The sequence below is a fragment of the Staurois parvus genome, unplaced genomic scaffold (genome assembly GCF_062004578.1).
Source record: "Staurois parvus isolate SC_StPar_1 unplaced genomic scaffold, SC_StPar_1.0 ptg000376l, whole genome shotgun sequence".
Classification (NCBI taxonomy): domain Eukaryota; kingdom Metazoa; phylum Chordata; class Amphibia; order Anura; family Ranidae; genus Staurois; species Staurois parvus.
Window position 1 is genome coordinate 241864 of NW_028318172.1, and position 24688 is coordinate 266551.

The 24688-nt window shown below is 40.1% G+C and overlaps 1 protein-coding gene across 3 annotated transcripts in view; it reads right to left on the reverse strand.

Moving 5' to 3' along the window:
- Positions 1-2540: 2540 nt before the first annotated feature.
- The window catches only part of ARMC9 (armadillo repeat containing 9), a 207083-nt gene continuing 184935 nt past the window's right edge, over positions 2541-24688 (reverse strand). For all 3 annotated transcript variants that reach the window (XM_089685434.1, XM_089685436.1, XM_089685435.1), the window contains 3 exons: positions 14676-14802; positions 12299-12444; positions 2541-3213 (listed from right to left, as the gene is read on the reverse strand). In XM_089685434.1, the coding sequence (XP_089541560.1) occupies positions 3191-3213; positions 12299-12444; positions 14676-14802 (296 nt within the window). In that variant the 3' untranslated portion in view covers positions 2541-3190. The remainder of the gene's footprint in view (positions 3214-12298; positions 12445-14675; positions 14803-24688) is intronic.

Sequence of the window (24688 nt, forward strand, 5' to 3'; positions counted from 1 at the left end):
TTTATTCTCTAGGACCTCCACTTAAAAAATATATAATCTCTGGGGTTCTAAGTAATTTTCTAGCAAAAAAATGCTGATTTTTACACATAGGAGAGCAATGTCAGAATTGGCTTGGGGCTCAAGTGGTTAGTATGAAAAATACTGCATTTGGCTATACGGCGCTGACTATGATACTTAACATTAAAATCAATGAAAAACATTCGTCCAGTACAAGAAATAACCTAATAACATTTAGATTTTTTTTTGTCCCATTCGCACATAATGAATGTACATGCACTTTCACTAAGTGTTTTAGGAATACAGAACATCTACGCCTCTCCAAATCCTCACAACATGGAGAGAAGTGCTTTATAGTTCACAGAAGTAACTTTGGTAGGGCTGCCAATACTGCTTAGGATTACAATGCAAAGAGGTCAGGAACTTGTAAACTCACTGGATTTCTGTCAGGATCAACATCAACAAATTTTTATATAAACGTATCAAACAGATATAACAAAACAGTTAACTAACCAAAAGAGTGCAAATAAGATAGGTTCATTATTAGTGTTTACATACTGTACACTTTAACATACAGGCTTGATCAATCTCAGCATGCTACAGTGAAGGAAATAAGTATTTGATCCCCTGCTGATTTTGAATGTTTGTCCACTCACAAAGAAATTATCAATCTAAAAATCGAATAGTAGGTGTATTGTAACACTGAGAGACAGATGACAACAAAAAAATTTAAAAAAAAATGCATGTCTAACAATTTATGCACTAATTTGCATGTTCATGAAGGAAATAAGTATTTGATCCCCTAACATTCAGCAGGATTTCTGACTACCAGGTGTCTTTCATACAGGAAACAAGCTGAGATTAGAAGCAGTCTCTTGAAGGGAGTGCTGCTAATCTCATTTTGTTACCTGTATAAAAGACACCTGTCCACAGGAGCAATTAATCAGATTCCAAACTATCCACAATGGAAAAGACAAAAGAGCTGTCCAAGGATGTCAGGGACAAGATTGTAGACTTACACAAGGCTGGACTGGGCTACCAAACTATCGCCAAGCAGCTTGGTGAGAAGGTGACAACAGTGGTGCAATCATTTGCAAATGGAAGAAACACAAAACAACTGTCAGTCTTGCTAGGTCTGGTGCACCCTACAAGATCTCACCTTGTGGAGTGTCAAGGATCATGAGAACAGTGAGGAATCATCCCAGAAATACACGTAAGGATCTTGTCAATGATCTCCAAGCAGCATGGGCCACAGTCACCAAGAAAACAATTGGTAACACACTACGCCGACAAGGATTGACATCCTGCAGTGCCTACAAGGTCCCTCTGCTGAAGAAAGCACATGTCCAGGCCCATCTGAAGTTTGCCACTGAACATCTGAAGAGGAGGACTGGTTGAAAGTGTTGTGGTCAGATAAAACCAAAATCGAGCTCTTTGGCATCAACTCAACTTGCCGTGTTTGGAGGAGGAGGAATTCTGCTTATGACCCCAAGAACACCATCCCAACTGTCAAACATGGTGGTGGAAACATTCTGCTTTGGGGGTGTTTTTCTGCTAAGGGGACAGGACAACTGCTCCGCATCAAAGGGATGAAGGACGGGGCAATGTACCGTCAAATTTTGGGTGAGAACCTGCTTCCCTCAGCCACGGCATTGAAAATGGGTCGTGGATGGGTGTTCCAGCATGACAATGACCCAAAACACAAGGCCAAGACAACAAAGGAGTGGCTCAAGAAGAAGCACATTAAGGTCTTGGAGTGGCCTAGCCAGTCTCCAGACCTTAATCTGATTGAAAATCTGTGAAGGGAGCTGAAAGTTCGAGTTGCCAAATGTCAGCCAATAAACCTTAATGACTTGGAGAGGATCTGCCAAGAGGAGTGGGCCAAAATCCCTCCTGAGATGTGTGCAAACCCGGTGGCCAACTACAGGAAACATTTGACCTCTGTGATTGCCAACAAGGGATTTGCCACCAAGTACTAAGTCATGTTTTGTGAAGGGATCAAATACTTATTTCCCTCATGAACATGCAAATCAGTGTATAATTTGTTAGACATGCATTGCTTTCGAATTTTTTGTTGCTATTATGTCTCTCAGTGTTACAACACACATACCTTTTGATTTTTAGACTGATCATTGCTTTGTGAGTGGGCAAACATTCAAAATCAGCAGGGGATCAAATACTTATTTCCTTCACTGTAGTTAATGGAACAATTTCTTAAAAAATGTCTTTTGGCCAGATTAAGTCTCCACATTTAATTATATTTAAAGACTGTGGCTAGTACTAAACCCAAAGAGAATAAAGATGAGGTAAATATCTGATAAGTACAGCCTCCGATTGTGCATATAGTCTTGAAAAAGCACAAGAGAAATTATAGTGCATTTGTCACTGACCATTATCTAAGGAGCCACATATTCTCTCTGCAGCCTCTAATGTAGCTCCTTGCAAGCTCTTAGGAGACATTCCGGGTTTGAACACCTGTTACATTAAAACATTTAATATAGAAATGAGGACAAATATAGTTTTCTTATTAAGAAACACTTAAGTGGTATAAATAAGGATCATCGTTCCATATTTATTGGGGATTACAGCATAGAATACATACCAAATTTAAGGAGCTATGATATAGCACTTAAACACACAGCTTGGAAAAAAACTGAACATGTATAAAAAGTTAATTAACATCCTTCATTTTCTTTTTTTAATCAAGAGGAAGCAGCACAACAAAGGACATTTTAGTACAAAATACAAAGCTGGATTAGAATCAAGTCATTACGACTCAAACAACAGTTCATATACACAAATAAATAAATAATTAAACCAAAAGAAAATCTGTAGCAAAGGGCAAACATCCAATCAAAAGAACAAATGCAGCACTTGATAAAGTCTGTTATTGGTTGCCATGTATTGTTTCTAGTCATAGCAAAACCTGCAAGCTTGTTAAGTAATGAATGGTATTTGTCTTCTGTTCAGTATATTAGGGCGTAGAGTATGTCACTGTACATTTCTGGTCTACAAAATGTTTCTTTTGTAATAAGCACCTATTTATTGTGTTTAGAGGTGTTTTCACCAGCAGACAGGTAGCAGATCCAAAGAGGTTCTTACCAAACAGGGCATAAGTATGGATAGACATAGTTCTACTGCCTTTATTACATTAATAAATCCTTGTGGATAAGGACAATTTTGCCACTTATTCTCACTTTCTGTAGGACTGGCTGCCTGGAAGAAAGAAAGATAACGTAAGTATTAATGCGGTATTCTAAAAATATATTTTAAAAATAAAATATATGAGATTAAAATACTTCAGGCATTATATTTAAAATTATATACAGTATTTGCCATTTCAGTGTGATGTCTGTGTTACATTTCATATCAAAATGTTCACATACCTAAATATCAGCACATGTGTGTAATCAGTTTGGTGTTTGTATTTTGTTTCGCAAAAAAGTTTTGTTAAAATTTTCCATATAAATAAAAAAAAAAGTTATTTATTAATCACTTCAGGACTGCCAACCGCAAATTTACCGTGGCAGAGCACCCCCCCCCCCCCTCCTGTGCTGGATCACATACATGTACTTGATTTGCCATTTCTGGGTAGGGGGCGTGCATTCCCACTGCCAGACCAGTGCTGTTATTCACTACAGCATACGATGCTCAGCAAGTTCTGGACAATGATTTATGGCTGGGACTTTCTGATCGGCTTAGCGAATGACAGTTCAGAGCCCTGTGCTTACTAACATCCCAGGGCTTTGAACGAACAAGCAGCAATGTGCAGGAAGAAAAAACAAACACATCGTTTAGTAAAAGCAGCATATATTACACATTGTTAGGCACACAATTAACCCTTTGATTGCTCCTAAATGTTAACCCCTTCCCAGCCAGCGTCCTTAGTACAGTGTATAGTATTAGCACTGATCACTGTATTAGTATCACAGGGGCTGTCAGTGCCAGTTGCTGTCAGATTGCCTTTAGCACTATCACAGATCCATGATAAGTCGCCGATCGTCACCAGTATAGTTAAAAAAAAAAAATTCCAGTATATATACCATCGTTTGTTGACGCTGTAACTTTCACATAAACCAATCAATATACAGTTATTGGAATTTTTTTTAACCAAAGACATGTAGACATTTGATTTTTTTAAATGTGTTTATTGGATATATTTTATATCAGAAAGTAAACATTTTTTTTCTTTGGTCTTTATTCATTTCTATAATAAAAAAATTAAAAAACCCATAGGTGATCAAAAGAAAATACTATTTATGTGAAAAAAATGGTATAAATTTCATTTGCGTACAGTGTTGCATAACCATGCAATGGCACAGTGCCGAATAGCAAAAAATGCCCTGGTTATGAAGGGGGTAAAACCTTCTGGAGCTAAAGTGGCTAAGCTACACTTGTGCACAGACCCAGGACAGTAAAATATTTACATACTCTTGAGGGCTTATTTACACTTGCGCTGTCCTTTAAAGCATGATCCGTGTTGAAGTTTTCTTTTCCGAGGGTGTCCTTACCGCCTGTTTTACCCCTAAAAATTCATTTGAATAGGTCACATTTGACAGGCAGGCAGTGCTTTTAGGCTCCATTTTCATTAGCAGCATCATTTATTGTCCCACTGAACAGTAGTTAGCTGTGGATCACTTTCCAGAAGGTGGTGAAAGGTGGTTAGCAGGCAGGAGGCAATAGTGTTGCCTTGCGATGACAGTTTTTTTTTAATTTTCTTTTTATAGATGAAACAGTCATTTTACATTGTAGGATCATGCTGCAACTGCAAACCAAGCAGTGCTTCCTGTCAAACTTTACGAGTAGTGTTAATATTGCTGCACCGCAGTGTAAAGCATCTTGGCAATGTGTACTGATCTGAGTAGCATCATGTTTGCTAGTAAGTGGGTGGTCGGGGCAATAAAAACAAGCCTGTTTTTACCACCCCTGGTCACCCTTCCGAAAGGAATCTTACTGCTTGTTTGGAATTTTACTGTGCATGCTAATTCAGTCATTTAAATGCACATTTGCCTAGACTAGGCATTAAGGCATTTTTTCGTAACATGCACTAAAAGCTTTAGGGTCACTTCACACTGGTGCTTTGCAGTAAAGCATGCATTTTACCCTACCTTACCATCAGGGCCGTCTTTAATATTTATTGGTCCCTGGGCAAACATTTTCTTGGGCCCCACCCCCCATGCAATTTCGCTATCCACCTTCTCTGAGACATACAACAAATAGAATCTAGACTTAAAATCAGTTTACTGCAGCAGATCAGGCAGTGATTGCGACTGGTTGCCAGTGGTTACAGCAAATCATTACCACTCATTGGTTACTAGAGGTTACAGCATGTCATTACTGCTAACTAATTGGTTGCTAGAGATTACTGTGCACCATTACTGTGCAGAGAATGCATTAAGGTAAAAAACTTTCAAGCTTCAGCACCACTTTAACTCTAAATGGATGTCCTGTAGGGGCTTTTAAAGCGTTGGCTATGAAAAATGTAGGATACCAAAGTTTGTTGCAAGCAATTTTAAAGCTTAACATGTTGGGTATCTATTGACTTGAGGTGCAACCTCATCAATTATATTTTAGAAAAAAGTTGGGTAATATATACTGCGTATGTGTGTGCTTCAAAATTAACTTGAAATACACTATTGCCAAAAGGATTGGGACGCCTGCCTTTCCACGCACATGAACTTTAATGGCATCCCGATCTTAGCTCATAGGGTTCAATATTGAGTCAGCCCACCCTTTGCAGCTATAACAGCTTCAACTCTTCTAGAAAGGCTGTCTACAAGGTTTAGGAGTGTGTCTATAGGAATGTTTGACCATTCTTCCAGAAGCACATTTGTGAGTTCAGGCACTGATGTCGGACGAGAAGGCCTGGCTTGCAGTCTCCACTCTAATTCATCTCAAAGGTGTTCTATTGGGTTGAGATCAGGACTCTGTGCAGGCCAGTCAAGTTCCTCCATCCCAAACTCGCTCCTCCATGTTTTTATGGACCTTGCTTTGTACACTGGTGTGCAGTCATGTTGGAACAGGAAGGGGCCATCCTCAAACTGTTTCCACAAAGTTGGGAACATTAAATTTTCCAAAATGTCTTGGTATGCTGCTGCCTTAAGTGTTCCCTTCGCTGGAACTAAGCGGCCAAGCCCAACCCCTGAAAAACAACCCCACACCACAACCCCCCTCCACCAAACTTTACACTTGGCACAATGCAGTCCAGAAAGTACCATTCTTCTGGCAACCGCCAAACCCACACACGCCCATCGGATTGTCAGTCAGAGAGGCGTGAATCGTAACTCCAGAGAACACTGTCTCCACTGCTCTAGGCGTGCTTTACACCATTGCATCTGATGCTTTGCAATGCACTTAGTGATGTAAGGCTTAGATGCAGCTGCATGGCCATTGAAACCCATTCCATGAAGCTCTCTACGCACTGTTGTTGTGCCAAACTGAAGGCTCCATGATGTTTGGAGGTCTTTAGCTATTGAGTCTGCAGACAGTTTGCGACTTCTGTGCACTTCAGCATGCGTTGACCCCACTCTGTCATTTTACGTGGCCTACCACTTCATGGCAGAATTGCTGTTGTTCCCAGTTGCTTCCACTTTGATATAATACCACTAGCAGTTTACTGTGGAATATTTAGTAGCATGGAAATTTCACAGATGGACTTATTGCAAAAGGTAGCAACCCATCACGGTACCATGCTTGAATTCACTGAGCTGCTGAGAGCGACCCATTCTTTCACAAAAGTTTGTAGAAGCAGTCTGTATTCCTAGGTGCTTGATTTTATACACCTGTGGCCATGGAGGTGATTGGAACACCTGAATCCAATGATGTGGAGGGGTGTCCCAATACTTTTGATATTTAATATATTGATTCACTTTACAATTTGCACTTTTAGCTATGAGGTCATATAGTGTAGTAAATGCCTACGTTGTTTTTTATAGATATATTCTTGGCTTTTCAGCCTTTCAAGTGGTTCCACTGTCCCATTTGTGGCGATCCCAGTGTGAGAAATTCACCTGGGGGAGGTTGGTCTTTCTCCCTCCCTCCTGAGCCAATTTCCATTGAGCCCTGGTGAATCACGGTGTCGATGGTGAGCACAGTAATAACAGACTGTCCTTTTGTCTTTTTCTATAATCATGGCGAGTTAAATTAAAAAAGAAAATTGGATAGTATGTAGGATATATTTTTTGACTTTGGTTTTTTAGTGATGTTATTGTAAATTCTTACCAATCCACTATATTCTATAGAATGTTTCTTTGCCATCCTTCTTCTTCAGCTTACCCCTGAGGAAAGACTTTGTTCTGAAACGCGTAATTTTTTTTCTGCTGAAGCTTACTCGCCCCTCTTTCTCCTGGCTCACAGAAGAGGGTGAACAACAATTCTCAGCCTACAGCAAGTTTACAGGCACTGTCGCCATTTTTTCTATGTATGATTTTAATGCCTGTACAATGTGTCAAACTATGATGTTTCAAAATAATTTTGTAATAAAACTATTCACATGTTTATATCACTTGTTTTGAGTTGCCTTAAAAGTCCCCGTACAAATTACAGGGGACATACTTATGGTACTTTTGCAATACAGTATAGTGTATTTTTACTGAAATTTTGCACTTGATAAACCATGGCACTAATATTGTGACATAAAAAAATGGAACTACCCCTATTTTGTTTTCTAGGGTCTCTGCTTTCAGAAAATAATGTTTAAGACGCTTTTGCAATGAAAGAGTTTGATCAACTCTGTACAATAACATTTTTGTATTGCTTTTGACATTATTCTGTGAAGCATTTTGTACACTTGCATTTGCATTGTTCCTTTTACTATGCATGTTTTTTTTTTTTTATTCCTCCATTCAGTTCACATGAATGCATCACAAACAAATCCCAAAACTAATCATAAATGAATCTTAAATGCACAATACGTTTTGCTTTAGATTTGCTTCTAATTCTAAAGCCATAGTCCTGCTGCCCTAAAGCATCTGGTGTTTCTTTCATAAGTAAACAGTGCTAAGTGCAAAAAAGATTGCCCAGCTATTGCTCAGCTTACACAGTTATCTTTTTATAAAATGGAACATGTCATTAAAGGGTAATAATAGTTTTTGCAATGATGTAGCTACATGTGAAAAAGATCAATTAACGTAAACAATATTATCAGTGTGTGCTAAATAAAGATCTTGCTTCTGTGTAAGGTTTCCAATTATGAAACATTTTCATCCTCTTTTTTTTTCCACTGGGGTTTATGCTGCCACTTTGAAGTGAATAACCAAACAAAGGCAGGAATCTCTGCCCAGGCATAACCTCTCGGAGCTTAGCTAAGCCTCAGTTTTGTAGAAAGCAATGAAGAACAGCCAAGAGGGGCTATATCCCTGTGGTCTTGTGATTTACTCCAGGTAAACGAAAAATCCCTTTTTTTTAATCGTACATCACAGGACACAGAGGACTTAATAGTCATGACTAGTTGGGATGTGTTGAAGCTCTAAACCTGTGGGGGGGCTTCATACCACAGGCCTGAGAAGTGAGCTGACAATTACACCTAGACATAGTAAATGGAGAAGCTGCCTGACCCTTCTGAGGACTCTCAAGCAGAACAAAAAATTGGGGAAGCCCACACAGGAAGACTAATCTGTGTGACACCCTACATACAGGCTTTTACCAAGAAACGAGACGTAATAGGTTGCTGAAACAGAAAGACCAAGGCTGAAATCTGTCCTATGATGTTAATTTAAGTCATAGACACTCCACACCAGACAGGATAAAAACAAAAATACACTTGACGACATACAGTTGGGGATGAAACATACAGTTAGGTCCATATATTGTCAGGAAAGGGCTCACCGCTGGTGGTGCTGTGGCTCACCTTCTCTATGGGCTGCAGTACCGGGACATACCAGCGAGTGCCTTTCAGCAGCCAGGATCTCACCTCCTGCAATCAAGCAATCACCTGAGGCTGATTGCAAGAGGTGTACTTAAACAGCATTTGGCCTGTAACCAGTGCCTTGGTGTTTTGTTCCCATGTGCCTGTGATATCCTGTTTTCCTGAACCTGCTCCCCATTCCTGTGATCTGCTCCGTGTCCTGTCTGCCTCTCTGTGCCCCATGCTTGATCAGCTGTGTATGACCACGGCTAGCCTTGACTACTCTTTTGTTCCGCACATGTTTATATTGGGTGAAGGTTTTTTTATTTGGTTGTTGCTTGCACTGTGCGTTTGTATACTGGTGTGTCTCACAAATAAATTATATTATTTACATTGCTCCTGAAGCCTGATATTCCCTGTGACAGTCCACACATCTCTGGTCATATCTGGATTACTGACATATATATTTGGACGCAGGCACAATTTTCACACTTTTGGCTCTGTATGCCACCAGAATAATTTAAAACGAAACAATCCAAATGAATTTGAAGTGCAGACTTTAAGCTTTAAGTCAAGGGGCTGAAATTTTACAAATTTTAGGAACTGCAACCATTTTTATACACAGTCTCTCCATTTTCAGGGGCTCAAATATAACTGGACAAATTAATATAATCATAAATAACATGTTCATTTTTAATATTTTGTTGAGAATCCTTGCTGGCAATGACTGCCTAAGTCTAGAACATATGGACTGGACATTACCAAAGACTGGGTTTCCTCCTGATGCTTTGCCAGGCTCTACTTGCAGCTGTCTTCAGTTGTTCTTTATTTGTGGGTCTTTCTGCCTTTAGTTTTCCCTTCAGCAATTAAAATGCATGGTCAATTGGGTTGAGATCATGTGATTGACTCAGCCATTGCAGAATATTCCACTTCTTTTCCTTCAAAGGCTCCTGAGTTGCTTTTGCAGTGTGTTTTGCATCATTGTCCATCTCTACTGTGAAGCACCGTCCAATCAACTTTGCTGCATTTGGCTGAATCTGGGTCGACAGTATATCTCTAAACAGGACAGATTTCATCTGGCTGCTTCTTCTGTCACATCATCAACACCAATGACCCAGTGCCACTAGAAGCCATGCATGCCCATGCCATCACACTGCCTCCACCATGTTTTACAGATGACGTGTGCTTTGTATCATGAGCTGTTCCTTCTTCACACTTTTTTCTTCCTGTCATTCTAGTACAGATTAATCTTAAGTTTCATCCGTACAAAGAATGCTTTTCCAGAACTGGTCTGGATTTTTTTAAATGTTTTTGGCAAACTCTAATCTGGCTTTTCTATTCTTCAGGCTTATGAATGGTTTTTGCACCTTGTGGTGAACCCTCTGTATTTGCTTTCGTGAAGTCTTCTCTAGATTGTAGACTTTGACAATGATACGCCCACCTCCTGGAGAGTGTCCTTCACTTGTCTGTATGTTGTGAATGGGTTTTTCTTTACCATAGAGAGGATCCTTTGATCATCCACCACTGCTGTCTTCCGTGGATGTCCATGCCTTTTTATTTTGCTGAGCTCACCGATGCATTCTTCTTTCCTTAGAATGTACCAAACTGTTGATTTGGCCACTCCTAATATTGCTGCTATCTCTCTGATGGATTTGTTTAGCTTTTGAAGCCTTACAATGGCCAGTTTCACTTGCATGGACAGCTCCTTTGAACGCATGATGTAGGTTCAAAGCAATATATTCCAAATGCAAATATCACACTTAGAATCAACTCCAGACCTTTTACCTGCTTAATTGATGAAGAAACAACGAAAGAGTAGCTCACACCTGGCCATGAAATAGCTTTTGATTCAATTGTCCAATTACTTTTGGTCCCTTGAAAAAGGGGGAATGGCTATACTTAAGAGCTGTAATTCCTAAACCCTTCCTTCAATTTGGATGTACATACCCTCAAATTAAACCTGAGAGTGTGCACTTTCAGCCCATTTCCATTATAGAACTATAGCTTGAATATGTTTTGGTAAATATCTGAAAAAAACTAAAATTGTGCCTGTGTCCAAATATATATTGATCTAAGTGTGTGAGCCTCAGAGAGGACCATCATGTGAACTTCTGCCCAAGACAAGCTTAGGTCTGCTTCCTCCTGAGCAGAGCAACTTCTTCTCCCTGCTTGATGGTTGACATATGCCAGTTTCACTCCATCTAGACTGAAACTGGGCACAGGAGACTGTATCAAAAGCGGCTGCCATCTTCTCCATCACCGTCAGGAAAACCTAAATTGAGGGACTTTCAAACGTTCTTAGGGACTCTATCTGGGATTGTGGAGACAGGAATTTCTCTTGCAGAAGCAACCTGTGCTGTTTCAAGGACCAAGCATAAGTACTCTAGATGTTGGTTTGGAACCAAGGCTGACATCTGAAGGTCCACACCATGCTGGACATTTGATGTTAACTACTGAGCTGACTGCTCTCTGAGAAGCAGGATGCCCAAGTACCCCACAGTGGGGATACCTGGGTCCTCAATAATCCAGGACTATAGTAACACCTTGGTAAACCCTGGGGACAGGCCCAAAAACTGGCAATGGTGATGCTTCACTGCGAATCGGAATATGTAGGCATGAATCCTTGATATCCACTGACACCAACATGTTCCCCTTATGAAGCAAAGCAATCCTCAAATAAGTGGATACTATCCTGAGTTTCTGTACGGGCCAATATCCCAGTCATACATTCATGGTATATACCTGTTATTTTATTCAGGAAAGCAACTTCACAGTGTCTAAAATGCTTCCAAATTTTGAAAAGTTTTGGCTGGAGCTGGGCTTTAAATATCCTTGATGTCTTTGGCAGAATTTGGAATGATTGGCTAAGTTGGCAGGTTGCACAAAGTTTACAGAAAGTAACATATTGTAAAAGATATATTACTGGTTAATGTGCTTGATTTGTTTGAGATCAAAGGTAAAAAGGAGATCTAAACTTGCAGGTTTACAAAGGAGAAAGTTTTAATTGCCTGCTGGTACCTGCAGCCACAGGGCTATCAACTGCAAGAAACATTATGTAAACTGTTCAATAGCACTTTATTGCTTCCTGCCATGTCATTGCTTCACATTGCTTCATGTGACACCTCATTCCCCAGGGAAACTCAGGTTTTTTCTAGCTATGGACATTGCTTTACCATGTGCACATTATATCCTGTCCAGTACTGACATTAATATTGATAATGTGTTCAGAACTTTCCCTATGTAATATCCTACTTATGATTTGCCAAGTAGTACAGTCAGTTGGAAACACGTGTATTAACATGATAACCCCACAGGGTAGGAAGCACATGCTCCACTGCACTGCAGAGCTTCTATTGTCAGCCAATAATAGTCACAACCAGTGAACAGGTAAACTGTTAACCTGTCTGCTCACTGTATTGTCACAATAAAGCAGTCTCATATCAGCTCAAAGCTTACTCTGTCTGCTGCGGGTGGAGGATCCAGCAGAGCTGGGTCGACTGGTTTGTTGTGGTCCAGACTGGGAAAACTGAGGCGCAATAGTAGGAGTCTTGGCTTTTCGCGGGCTGACACTTGGAACTTCAGGACTGCGTGGCATCCAGGATCTAATTTAAGAGGCGTCAACAGAAAAGGACACAAAAGCAAAATCGTTAGTACAGAAGTAGTCCGCGAATAAAAGTGGCCATACACTGCTAGCTTTTTTTTTTTGTTTGAAAAATAGTTTCCTCCATCCACCTCAATTGTGTGAATGCCCCCTGCCAGTACACTGGATTCTGACAGCCGCACCCACAGATAGAGGAATAATTACAAGAACATCTGATAGAGCTTGATGAAAGGATCAGCTTCTGTGCAGCTGGGATGACCACACATTGATTGAAACTCGTTTGGCCCCTGGATCCAACATCCCCATCCTGCTATGCCAGACGTTTGTTACACATCATTATAATGCTGAGCCCCTGGGGTTTGGGCTTGAGCGTTTCTGATGTCCTTCTCCACTTCCTATTTTTCACTTCTCTCCCTCTTTTCTTCTCTTTCTCTCCCTTTGTCCCTAGGCTCACCCGCAGGACTGATCAGTGAAATAAGATCTGTTCTTGCTTATTTTTTCGTATGTTTATAAAATGATGTAGTTCACAAATCGCTACTTCACCCATATACGCCTGCTTTTGCAATACAGACGCATGGACTTTTTCTTGTTACTCATATCGTGTTTTTCTCTTGTTGCTATAAAGTGATCGATGTACATTTGTCATGACAGATATGTCTTGATGTTTATCACTGTTCTTGTATATGTCATTGACATTGTTTTTCCATCAATAAATGTAATAACAGTAACTATTGTATCTTTTGCAAAATTATTTCAATAAAAACTTATTGAAAGCAAAATGTGTCTGGTGTCTGCTGAACCAGCCAAATTTTGATCAGTGTATTGCCAGCTTTAGGCACTACAATGACTAACCCAGCCTATAACCCCACTACTCTTATAGGCAAAGGATGGATCTGATGAAGACGCACATCTATGCAGACCTGCTGGGTTTGGAATGAATGACAGTCTCAGCTTGGGCTCCCACCAAGCCACCCCCTAACGCGTTTCACTCTGCTGTATGATCCTCATAAGTAAGGCCCGAGGGAGGAAGTGAAATGCATTGGAGGCGTGGCCTGGCAGAAGCCCAGCTTGAGACTGCCATTCATTTCAATAATAGTGGGTCTGCATAGATATGCGGCTTCATGGGATACATCCTTTGCTTAACAGTTGCTTGTAGCTGAGACAAGCGCCTTCCCTGGTCTGCACTCATAGTGGTGGACATAGGATTGCTTTCCCTTGTAGCCTGAGCGGCGCACATTTTCCATTACCAGTTCATCCACTACTCTTATAGGTGAACCATCAATCTACATCAACATAGAAAGTATTTTTTTTAACAGTTCCTCCAACATAATGTAAATGCAGCCTTATGACATGCAGTAGAATTTATTTATATAGAATGTCCCCAACCTTTTCTATTACATGAGACACATAATATCATAAAGAAATGTGATGTACTGTAGACTCTGGGATGGGGGAGGAAAGGGGAAGTCTTGTTTTACACAACTTTATTTACACTGATTTATTATATGCCAGCTTGTCTAAAATAAAACTATGCAGCTGGAGTGAGCCAGACATATTAGAGATGCTGGAGTGTGGGGAAGTGGGGTAATGCTTAAGGGGTTACCATGCAGGGTTGTATCATAGTCACAAATCTGACCTGCTGTTAGATTTGTGTTGGCAGTTTATTTTTTCACTCTCAGTACAAATTTGACTTGTGCTGGCAAATAAAGCCTAATTAGCATATGGAAGGTCTCATCATTCATTTCCATAGAGTGTCAGGTTGAAATTAAAGTTATTAGTTTTATGTAAAGCATGGGTGCTCAACCTGTGGCCCCTGAGGCATTGCCAGGCTGACAGTTACAAGCTTCACTCCCAAAGGCTAGGGCATAATGGGATTTGTAGTTCCACGACAGCTGGGGGGGGGGGTTACCGGTTGAGCACCTATGCTGTAAAGAGTTCTAACAATGTTTTAATTATGCCAAATGTGAAATTCATGTTCACTTTCGGTAGATACCCTGGGATTTTTTCCACTTTAAATCTCCCTAGCAGGGGGCACAGACAGCAATGAAAATCTGAGACAGGTCCTAATTCCTCTACAGTAAATATGAAAACTAAAAGAAAAACATTTTTTGTCCTTAGTTCTACTTTAATAATATAAAATACAAGAATAGTGTGCAAGAATCTACAGCAATTATTGGGTTACTGCACATCAAAATAGCTGCTGTGAAAATGTATAAATTGTGAAGAATTTACCTATTACTGTGTCCATTATTTTTCTCCATACCCAAATCCAGGATCTGAGGTGAAGCGGGAGATACAGGCCCTCTTTGCTCAGATCGACTTGTTGGTGAAAAGACCTGAGATGACTCTGTATCTACAGCTATAAGAGGCATATAAAGAAAACAAAAATGTGGCATTATTAAAACAATCCTGGAAATTCTCCACAGATAACTGAACATTCTTTTCGCCATCACGCAGCGCAAACTAGAAGCCCTGAAACCCTGGGCAATCAAACAGGCAAATACTGGCTTCAGTTCTTGAAGTCAAAGCTATAGCTCACCCTATCCTCCTAGTGGTCAGGGAGGCTACAGTTAAGGGCCAACAGTGAAAGGCAGGCCTTTACTCTATAATGTACAGCGCTGAGCAAACCTTTTAGCGCTATATAAATACTGTATAATAATAATAATACTCTGACTTCAAGAACGGAAGTCACTGTTACATAATAGATGGTCTGTTTTTTTCCAGGATGCTCTACAAAAGTCTGTTACTAGAATAGTAAGGAACCTATGGATGCCTGCTGCTGTATAAGCAGTCTTTTGTATCACCATATTAGCAGCCTCATATATGGAGGGAAGTGTCCCGAGGTGATTGCCTCATTGAAGGTTTCTAAAAGGACTGAGAGCAAAGTCTCACCATATTGTCTGTAAATTTCAATAGGGAGGCCACCCACTACCATGCTTTACAATTAAGTAAGCTGGGCATCGTTGTTTCTAATTTGTGAAGTGTAAGTGGAGCATCTAACAGTTTTATCAGCTGCGGTTAAGGACAGGGCTGTAGTTCAGTACTAGTACAGTGCACTTTAGAGGTGTATAGCTCATGGAAAAAGCTATTAGATTGGGTATGGATATGGCTGATGATGTCTCATAGGGCTCCAATACAGCTGGGAGAAAGCAGTATGACAGAAGTATTTTTTCTGCCTTTATATCTTCAGTCTATGAAAGGTTTTTTTAAAAAAAAAAAAAATCTTGATTAGCACTGTGCCTCCAATAAGCAGAAAGGAATAATGCGAGCAGGATCACTGATATACCCAATTTCAGCCTCCAAAACAAGCCTACTGATTAAAGTGTTACTAATCCCACAACAGTAAAATCAGTCTGTATATACAGTAAAGCATGCTTGTTATACTCACTGTGGAACCTAACGGGTTAAACCTCAGCATTGTGTAAAAAGGTTGTTTGGTCCTTTCTTCTCTGCCCCTCTTCTTGTTGAAATGACCACTTGATACAGACTGAACCCGTGGTCACATGCATATGCTTTTTCTTGGGAGAGTGCATATGATCAGCACAGGGCCAATCAGCACTGTCCAGACAGAGGTCAGGGGTTCTGCATCCCCCTAAATCAGAAAGAAAACTCCTCCTACAAGCTTTAACCAGGGCTCTGCTGAAGTCTCAAGACTGCTCTAACAGCTGATGAGAAAAGATATTTAGCAGTTTATATTCACTAAAATAATTGCATTTCCATGTTGTGTGTACTGTGGGAGACCAGTTGAAGTGAATGCATGGTCCTGGGTTTAGTAACACTTTAATAGAGCAAAGTTCCTCAATGAGAAGGCCCCAAAGCTATGCATTTACTGTATCTCAGACTATACTTTGGGGGGAGAGAAGCAGTATTACTCGATCTAAAAGATGATAGGACCAGGCTCTTTAGATTCATGAGAAGGAAAGACGGATTGCAATGATCAAGGTGGAGTGGTCAGAGATTTCCCTAGGCTGTGCAGTTTAAGAAAATTAATGTCTTTCCAGGTTCATTTAAAAAAAAAAAATGTATATTATCATTTGTTTTTACATAAATGTAAAATCTCTGTCACTATTTAATGTAATATAGGAACCAGTTTTTCAGATAATCTGGTCCTTACTGGAAGTTACTTGCATTGTAAACACCTACCTGTGGTCAGAGTTCACACTGTCAATTGCAAAAAATCAAGGTTATTGTTAAACAGTAAACAATTCACGTGTTTTTTGGCTGGGTTTACACTGTTGTGCTGCAGTAATACACTTGAGTGATGGTACTCTGTGTAACGATTATGCGCAATAGAGACATGGAATTTGTACGCGACCGCCATCTTGTAAAGGTCTCAGGCATTTTGTTTTTTATGAACAATCATCTTTCACCCCTCCTCTTGAAATGAAATTTGTAGCTCCAAGTTGTAAGGAACTTCAAGAGAGCCTCTTATCGTAAATAAAACACAAATAAAGGCCAGCTACAGAGCTGTAAACCACTAATTAGTCTTGGCAGGATGTCTATTTTGCAAAGACACTTTCCTCTGCCCTATCTTAAAACAAGAAGTCAGCCGTCACACATAACCTGTTAGGCCATTAGAGCTAGGAATGCAGAGCGTGCCATAAACCGTCTATTCCACATGTAACAATTCATAAAATTCAACAGGAACTGGCCACATTAATATTAGGTATATATTTGGATAGATAATATCATGCCGAACAAAACAAGGTCCTACATGACTATGTTGGCACATAGGAAAGGGAAGAAAGCAGTCTCTTCCCTCCTGGGTGACAAAGGTACTCTGTGTTTGGTATCCCTGGGTTTGAAATATAATTCTGAATATTAATCAGCCAGTTGCTAGAATACAACCTGCACATATTGGAGGTTATTAATATTAGTATGAAACTGTAGTAGGGACTTGGTCATAAACTTGGTGACCTCCTAGCACCCATCCCCTAAACTGGGTGATTGGTCATTTGTTCTCAGGTGACACCCCTTTAATATCATAGAAAAGGACTGACAGGCCTGGAGAAGGGAGCTCTCGTTTAACATCAATCAAGAAACATCTTAACGGACTTGAGAGCCAAGGCAACATTTTCGCTCGGACAATTGGACTCTGCTAAACCAGGACTTTGCAAGTATTCTGCCTTCTTAACTCCTTTATTTTATTTCTTTGCTGCCTTATTGTTCTCTTTATGTCTCTGTAATATCTTTTCTGTAAATATTTTAATTGCACCATTTTTTACCTTTTTAGTAATATATCCAATTTTGAAAAAGTGTTGAAACTCTCTCTAAAGCTTTTAATGCAAACTAAAGAATCCCTGTCTCTTAAAGAGTGCTACTGTATATAATAATCCTCTGAATATACCTGTCTGTGGTGACAGTGTGTGTTGCAGACACTTATGCTAATATTATAGTGCAATTGCTAGCATTTATGAGTTTCTGCCTTCTCTGTAAAAAGGCGGTGGTGGCAGTGTGAAGGGTTAATTGTGTAACTAACCTAGCCCAGTAACAATTGCTTTGAGGCTGCTGGCACATAGATTGTGGTCCCGCAAGTTGGAAAATCTTTGTGCAGAGCGCAGCTGAGAGTGGCATTGTTATGGAAGTGACAGCGCGGTATGAGATCAGCTGGTCCTTTGTCACGAGTTGGTGAGAAGGGCAGGGGTTGGGCACCGCGTTCTGTCACACTCTGTTGTGCCATTCATACTTAAAGGCACCCCAACACATGTTGCTAAAGGACATGGGCTGCAACATACCACAACACACAGTAATGCAAGAGATTTCCACTGTAAGTGTAAGCCTTTTATTTATCAAATACCAATATTTGCATCTTTCACTCCATGCCCTTGATGAAGTCTTTATGATGAAACCTGTAGGGCAGGTTTAGTGACACAACTTCTAGAGGCAGGGTTTGGACATATGCCTGGATACTGTTAGTGGCGTTGTCTCCCCAGGTAAATGCAGGACCGTTACCTCTGATGTTTTATCTATCACCAGTGCAATGTATGCTCTCTGCATGTATATTCTGAGCAAGAGTTAACATGCACCAATGAATGTGCACCTTCAGAACTCCTTTAAGTGGACTTTAATGCCAGGAGGTAGGACAGATTCTCTAACATGAGACCACTGTGGTCGGCTCTCACAGCAGTCACATGATCAGAGGATTATCCTGCTGGCTCCTGATTAGAAGCTGTGACTGAAGGCTGGCAGAAACAGTTCAGTTAGTGTGCTGGAAGCATGCAGGGAGTACATTCTGAGCAGAGAACCTAAAGCCAAGTGGATGCATACCTGCGACAACTGGGCGTTAAAGCCCATTTTCCTGTAGCATATGTGTTACACCATTGGCAAGGGATTAATAAAGACGAATGTGCTTTTGTAACTGTAGTGAAATCACTATGAATTTCTATATATTTTCTAAGCCTGAATCTCATACTGCCATTGAATAGTAAAAGGAGCACTCCCTTGACTTGCGTTCTATGGATCAGCCCATTGGAGTGACTAAAAGGAACATTTACACCTTTATATAATTTAGAAGTCTAGCAAAAAAAAGATGAGATTTGCTCCACTGGGGTTTCTTTGTCACTTTGCGACAGGGGAGTGGATTGGATCATCATATGCGACTTTCAAGCATTGAATGCACCAGTGTAAAAAAGTGCTCCTTAGCAATTCTTAGTTTTACGATTGTTCTGTGGTTAAAGTGGTTATAAAGTGAAAAGGTTTCTTTTACTTTAATGCATTTTCTGCATTAAGGTAAAAAAACCCTTTGAGTAGCTGTCCCTCTATCCCCTCTCCCTACTTTCCTGAGTTCTGTAACGACCCGGTGCTGTGCCTTTCTTCAGGTGTTCTCTAACCTCTCTCACAGGCTTGGCTAAGAGCAGCGTGAGCCATAGGAAGCAGGGAGAGTGGCTAAGCCACACTGTTTGTGTCTACAGACAGATACAGATGGGCTTGGGAGCACACTTGCACGTGTGTCCCCATAAAATGCTTCTTTCTATGGTGGCACACAAAGAGGAGGCAGAGCAGAGAGCAGCGGCAGGGGACCCCAGAAGAAGATGTAACTACAGAGCAGGAAGTCATAATATTTTTTTTATTTTAGCAAAATACAAAATTTGACTTTACAACCACTTTAAATCAACTCACAAAAGAGGTGTTTGCAATTGTGGCAGAAAGAACATAGATGCACATTTGCTATAAATCACACAAAACTGTTGGGGCGCAACACTGTCCCAAAGATTCTTGCTAACATTTTTGCATACAAATTGCTTTGGAATATGGCCTCCTTTGTTGTGACCATTCATTTATTTCAGTAATCTTCCCATAAGCTTACATTATACAGTATATGCATTTAACATTTGTTATGCAAGTTACTGTATTCACCTTTAACAGCCTGTTTCTAAAGATGTCACCATCTTGAATGTGGTATCAGCATGTCCAGTAGACTCCAAGCTATCACTCAAGTAAATCTCTACATTTTCGTGGAAGCTACATAAAATGTTATATAAGGCGAGGGGGTGACCGAACAGAAAGAGAAAGTAGACAATTCTAGAAGTAAGGAGGGTTATGATGAGCAAGAAAAGGAGAGATTGTGATGGAGAATTGACTTTACTGGAGTAACCAAATGTTTTAGCAAGCTCAAAGGCATATTGCACGTAAATAACAATCATTTATGTATAATAGTAATAATTTATGGAAAGGAAAAATGCGCAAGTAAGCAATTAGAATACATGGTTTTTATCTGCAAGTTTTTAGGTTGATGACAAGGTGTCTTTAAGAATATGTAAATACTTTAATGTCCATCATCTGGGAAAAGGTGCTATTTAAAACCCACTCAAAGTAAAAATAAGTGAACAGGTAAAAATGAGATTAAGCCTAACAGTAAAATCACACTCAAAGGAATGCAACCAAATCTGGGGAATGTCATATAAAGAAAGATATTTCTTTTCCCTTCTTTGTCTAGTCTTTCATGTATTTTTTCTTTACAAACAAAATAAAATATTATAGAAAAACTGACAGCATAAGTATGTCATATAAATGTGTTTGGCTGCTGCAAAGACTTAATTGCACTAAAAATGGGGCTTGTTCACACCATAGTGCAGTGACCTCAGTTTTTCTGCACAGGTTCTGCAAGGGCACAACATAATCAATAGTTCTCTATATGCCCTATTCATACCTCAACACCTGGTATCACATGCAGATTTTTTTTCTGCGCAGGAGTCTGCAAAATGTATAAAATTCATTGAAGAGTGCATGAAAACTAATGTAAACTGATGTATCTGCAAGTGAAATCTGCAAGTCAGTTTCTCTGCATGTTTTTTCTGCATGTATGGTGTGAACAAGCCCTTACAGAGGATGTTTAGTACCTGATGTTCATTTAACTGTCACTTTTGTCATTAATATTTAGTAGATATAGGAAATCTAATGCAAATATATTCTTGCAAAAAACAACTACAGATTCGTATTGCCTTTGTTTATATTTATGGAGCAGCAATTTTTCTGCTAATCACACTTTTTGGCATAGTCCTCAATCTACTTAAGCCCAATAGAGGGAAGCCAAGAATCAAAAGTTATCAGAAAATGTATTTACTTTGCACTTTAACAGTCCATTTACACATGCTCTTTTTGGCGCATCAATGTAGGTTCTGATGAGTTTGATCACTCACTTTCAGTAGCCCCTAATGGGGGCATCCATTGGTCAAAAAGTACCTGCCCTATTGAGAAGCTGTGTGCGCACATTGTGGTACCAATGAAAATGAATGGCAGGTCACCATAACTTGCTGTTTCTCCATGATAACATGTAATGTGCGCATTCAAGTGTGAATTCAACCTTAAGCTGGTCATACATGGATCTAAATTTTGCTGGTTCCGCAAGGTCTGGACAAATTTTGATTCTTCTATGGGCAATCTACTGATTGACAGGTTTTCCTTGCTCGATCAGCGCTGCAATGCTGATCCGTGTGTTCTGACAGAAGGGCAAGCCTACTCGCTGTCAGAATGCAATAGCTCAGAGGGAAGATTCTCCTATCCACCTCGAATGTGTGGATGGAGGAATTAGGTAATTTTTTTTCATTCTGCCAGCTGGTTGAACAAAACAAAAAACTGACCATACATGGATTGAAATTTGTCCGGTTCAACAGGGACCAACTGAGATTTGATCAATGTATGGGCAATCGATGTGGGTACAACCAGCCTGTCATATTTTCCTACTTGTAATTACTGCTGGCAGCTTTATCTTCTAACAGTAATCATTGTGTTCTGCCAGCCAGGAGGACTCCCCTCGTGATGGAAGGAAAGTAAATCGAATCATGTATGGAATACCTTACAGTCTACTTTGGCAGCTTAGCAGATCTAAATAAACTAGAAAAGCTACAATTTCTGGTGAAATTGTGTGAAGTGTTCTTGCCTCCACCAGTAGTCTACAACTGGAATGGGCGGAGTAACTGGGTGGAGTGGCTTGAGTAACTGTTGTGTGGTTGGAGTGGCTGGAGTAACTGAAAAGGTCAATGGGTGGCGTGACTTGCAAACAAATGGTCATATTGTGAAAACTATCAGGACTATGGCTTAGCCGTGGACATTTTTAATGGCAGCAGGGATAGCTGAACATTTTCATATAAGATTTGTGTAGGTGGGCTTGAAAATGAGGGAGTGATGGCAGTTTAGAAATCATAAAAGTAAAGTGCAGCGCTAAAGAAAACAAAAAACAAAATAAAATAAAAGCACATAAAGTCAATAAAAATAAGTCCGCAAAAATAAGAGGGAGGGGGGAAAGGGAAGGCCCTAGGCCAAAAAAAAGTCTCAAAAAAAGAAGGACGACTTCAAATGCCCATATACACTGATCAAAGATGTATATACTGCGGTAGAGATGGAGTTTGAAGATGTAGTCAGGGAACAGAGGTAGATGCAATCCCCGGATCAGTGAAGATCCCCAGATCAAGGAAGCAATCGTTCCACAAGACAGCAAGGAAGCAGTCACAGCTCCACCAAAGAGAAACACCACTCCTTCACTTCATATCAGCGGCATCTAGGAGGAGATACTCCTCATAAAAAGAAAAGCCCATGGTGAGGTACATTTAAAAAGCATTTATTAAATAAAACAGGATGCATCCAGAGAATATGTGAAAATGCACACCGCTAGTGAATAAACATGAAAACTAGCAATGGAGGCGGAACAGGACTAACCGTCCTGTCAGATGTAGTGGCCGCCGGAGCTCCCCAGTGCTCCGACGGCGTGGCGTCAAGGCGTGCGCAGGTTCCTCCTTACGCGTTACGTGCCAAGAACATCCTCAGAGGAAACCGGTTCTTTCCTCTGAGGATGTGCTTGGCACGTAACGCGTAAGGAGGAACCTGCGCACGCCTTGACGCCACGCCGTCGGAGCACTGGGGAGCTCCGGCGGCCACTACATCTGACAGGACGGTTAGTCCTGTTCCGCCTCCATTGCTAGTTTTCATGTTTATTCACTAGCGGTGTGCATTTTCACATATTCTCTGGATGCATCCTGTTTTATTTAATAAATGCTTTTTAAATGTACCTCACCATGGGCTTTTCTTTTTATGAGGAGTATCTCCTCCTAGATGCCGCTGATATGAAGTGAAGGAGTGGTGTTTCTCTTTGGTGGAGCTGTGACTGCTTCCTTGCTGTCTTGTGGAACGATTGCTTCCTTGATCTGGGGATCTTCACTGATCCGGGGATTGCATCTACCTCTGTTCCCTGACTACATCTTCAAACTCCATCTCTACCGCAGTATATACATCTTTGATCAGTGTATATGGGCATTTGAAGTCGTCCTTCTTTTTTTGAGACTTTTTTTTGGCCTAGGGCCTTCCCTTTCCCCCCTCCCTCTTATTTTTGCGGACTTATTTTTATTGACTTTATGTGCTTTTATTTTATTTTGTTTTTTGTTTTCTTTAGCGCTGCACTTTACTTTTATATTTATGTGAGGAATCTTTTGGTTGTCCTATGTGTTTCAGCTGCTCGTCCTTTAAAGCGCTCACTTTTTTTCTTTGATTTACAAGTTTAGAAATCATGTCCTGATTTTTCAGCTCACACTCTAGCTTTTGTCAGCTCCCACTCTAGTTTTGAACATTCCGCCATTCATTCCTATGGGACCAATTTCACCACAAAAACGTTGATATTTTGTGAACCATTCGGCGAAACATTCCACAAAGTATGGCACACCAATCGGGAACAATCCGCACGTTTCGGTATATTACTGTCTATGTAGTGTAAAAACTGTGGGAGGAGTTAGGGTGGTAAATTTGGCTATAATAATAAGAATATATATGTGAGATAACAGTAAGTGTTCTTGCCATGCAAGAACACTTAATTAAAGAAAGCCGTTTCATTTTGATTTACAGCAGCCTGTGAGACTGTACGGCAGGAAAAAAAGGGTGGAACAGAAGGTGGGAGCTAAGTAGGCACTGTGAACGAAAGTTTTTAAATCCATATGAAAAAGTATTATAAATTATATGATGTCACTTTAGCCAGAGCAACATTTGAAAATATATATTCAGACATATTTACTACTAAATATCATCTCACCTCTACGAAATAAGTTCTTTTTAATAGATCTTTTTTGTTTACTAGAAATGATCTGGTGTATGTTGCTGTCAAAAGATGCTGGTAGTTTGCAATAATAATAACAGTGAAGTAGGATATCTACGCACAGCCAGTTTCCTGTGAAAGATACAGGAAAATGGGCTGATTTCCTGGTTGGTCTACAGAAGATTTTGGACACAAAGTTCTTTGAACATCTGCACATGTGCTCCACTGGTTCCAGGGTCACACAGCGGACACTGTCAGTGATGTCTGAAATAATGAACAGGTCACAAACAAAAACACAACAGTGACATGGGCTTCCAAACAGCTGTTTCACACCTGAATGGTTTTGTCCTTGATGGAATGGTAAACAATGACACAGAAAATTCACATTTTATCAGTTGCTCCTTTTGCTATGATGACCAAAGACTAGTGGCATATTATTATTGTATGTTGTTCCTTCCTCAGTGCTCTGATGAAAACATACAGATGTCATTGTTTTAAGTGACACTCAAAGTGCAACTGTATAACGCAGATTTTTAAGAAATGCAGACTAATCATTTCTAAAGGATGCAGCTGCTATTCCAACCAATCAGATTAAGTTGAAAGGATTTTTAAACAGGACCGAATAGTAATCTGATGGGTAACTATAGGCAATGCTACTTACATTTATAGTAGTTTTCAATACAGATCAGCGATTCTTACGTGTAATTCTAAAAGGGCAGATTTGCGT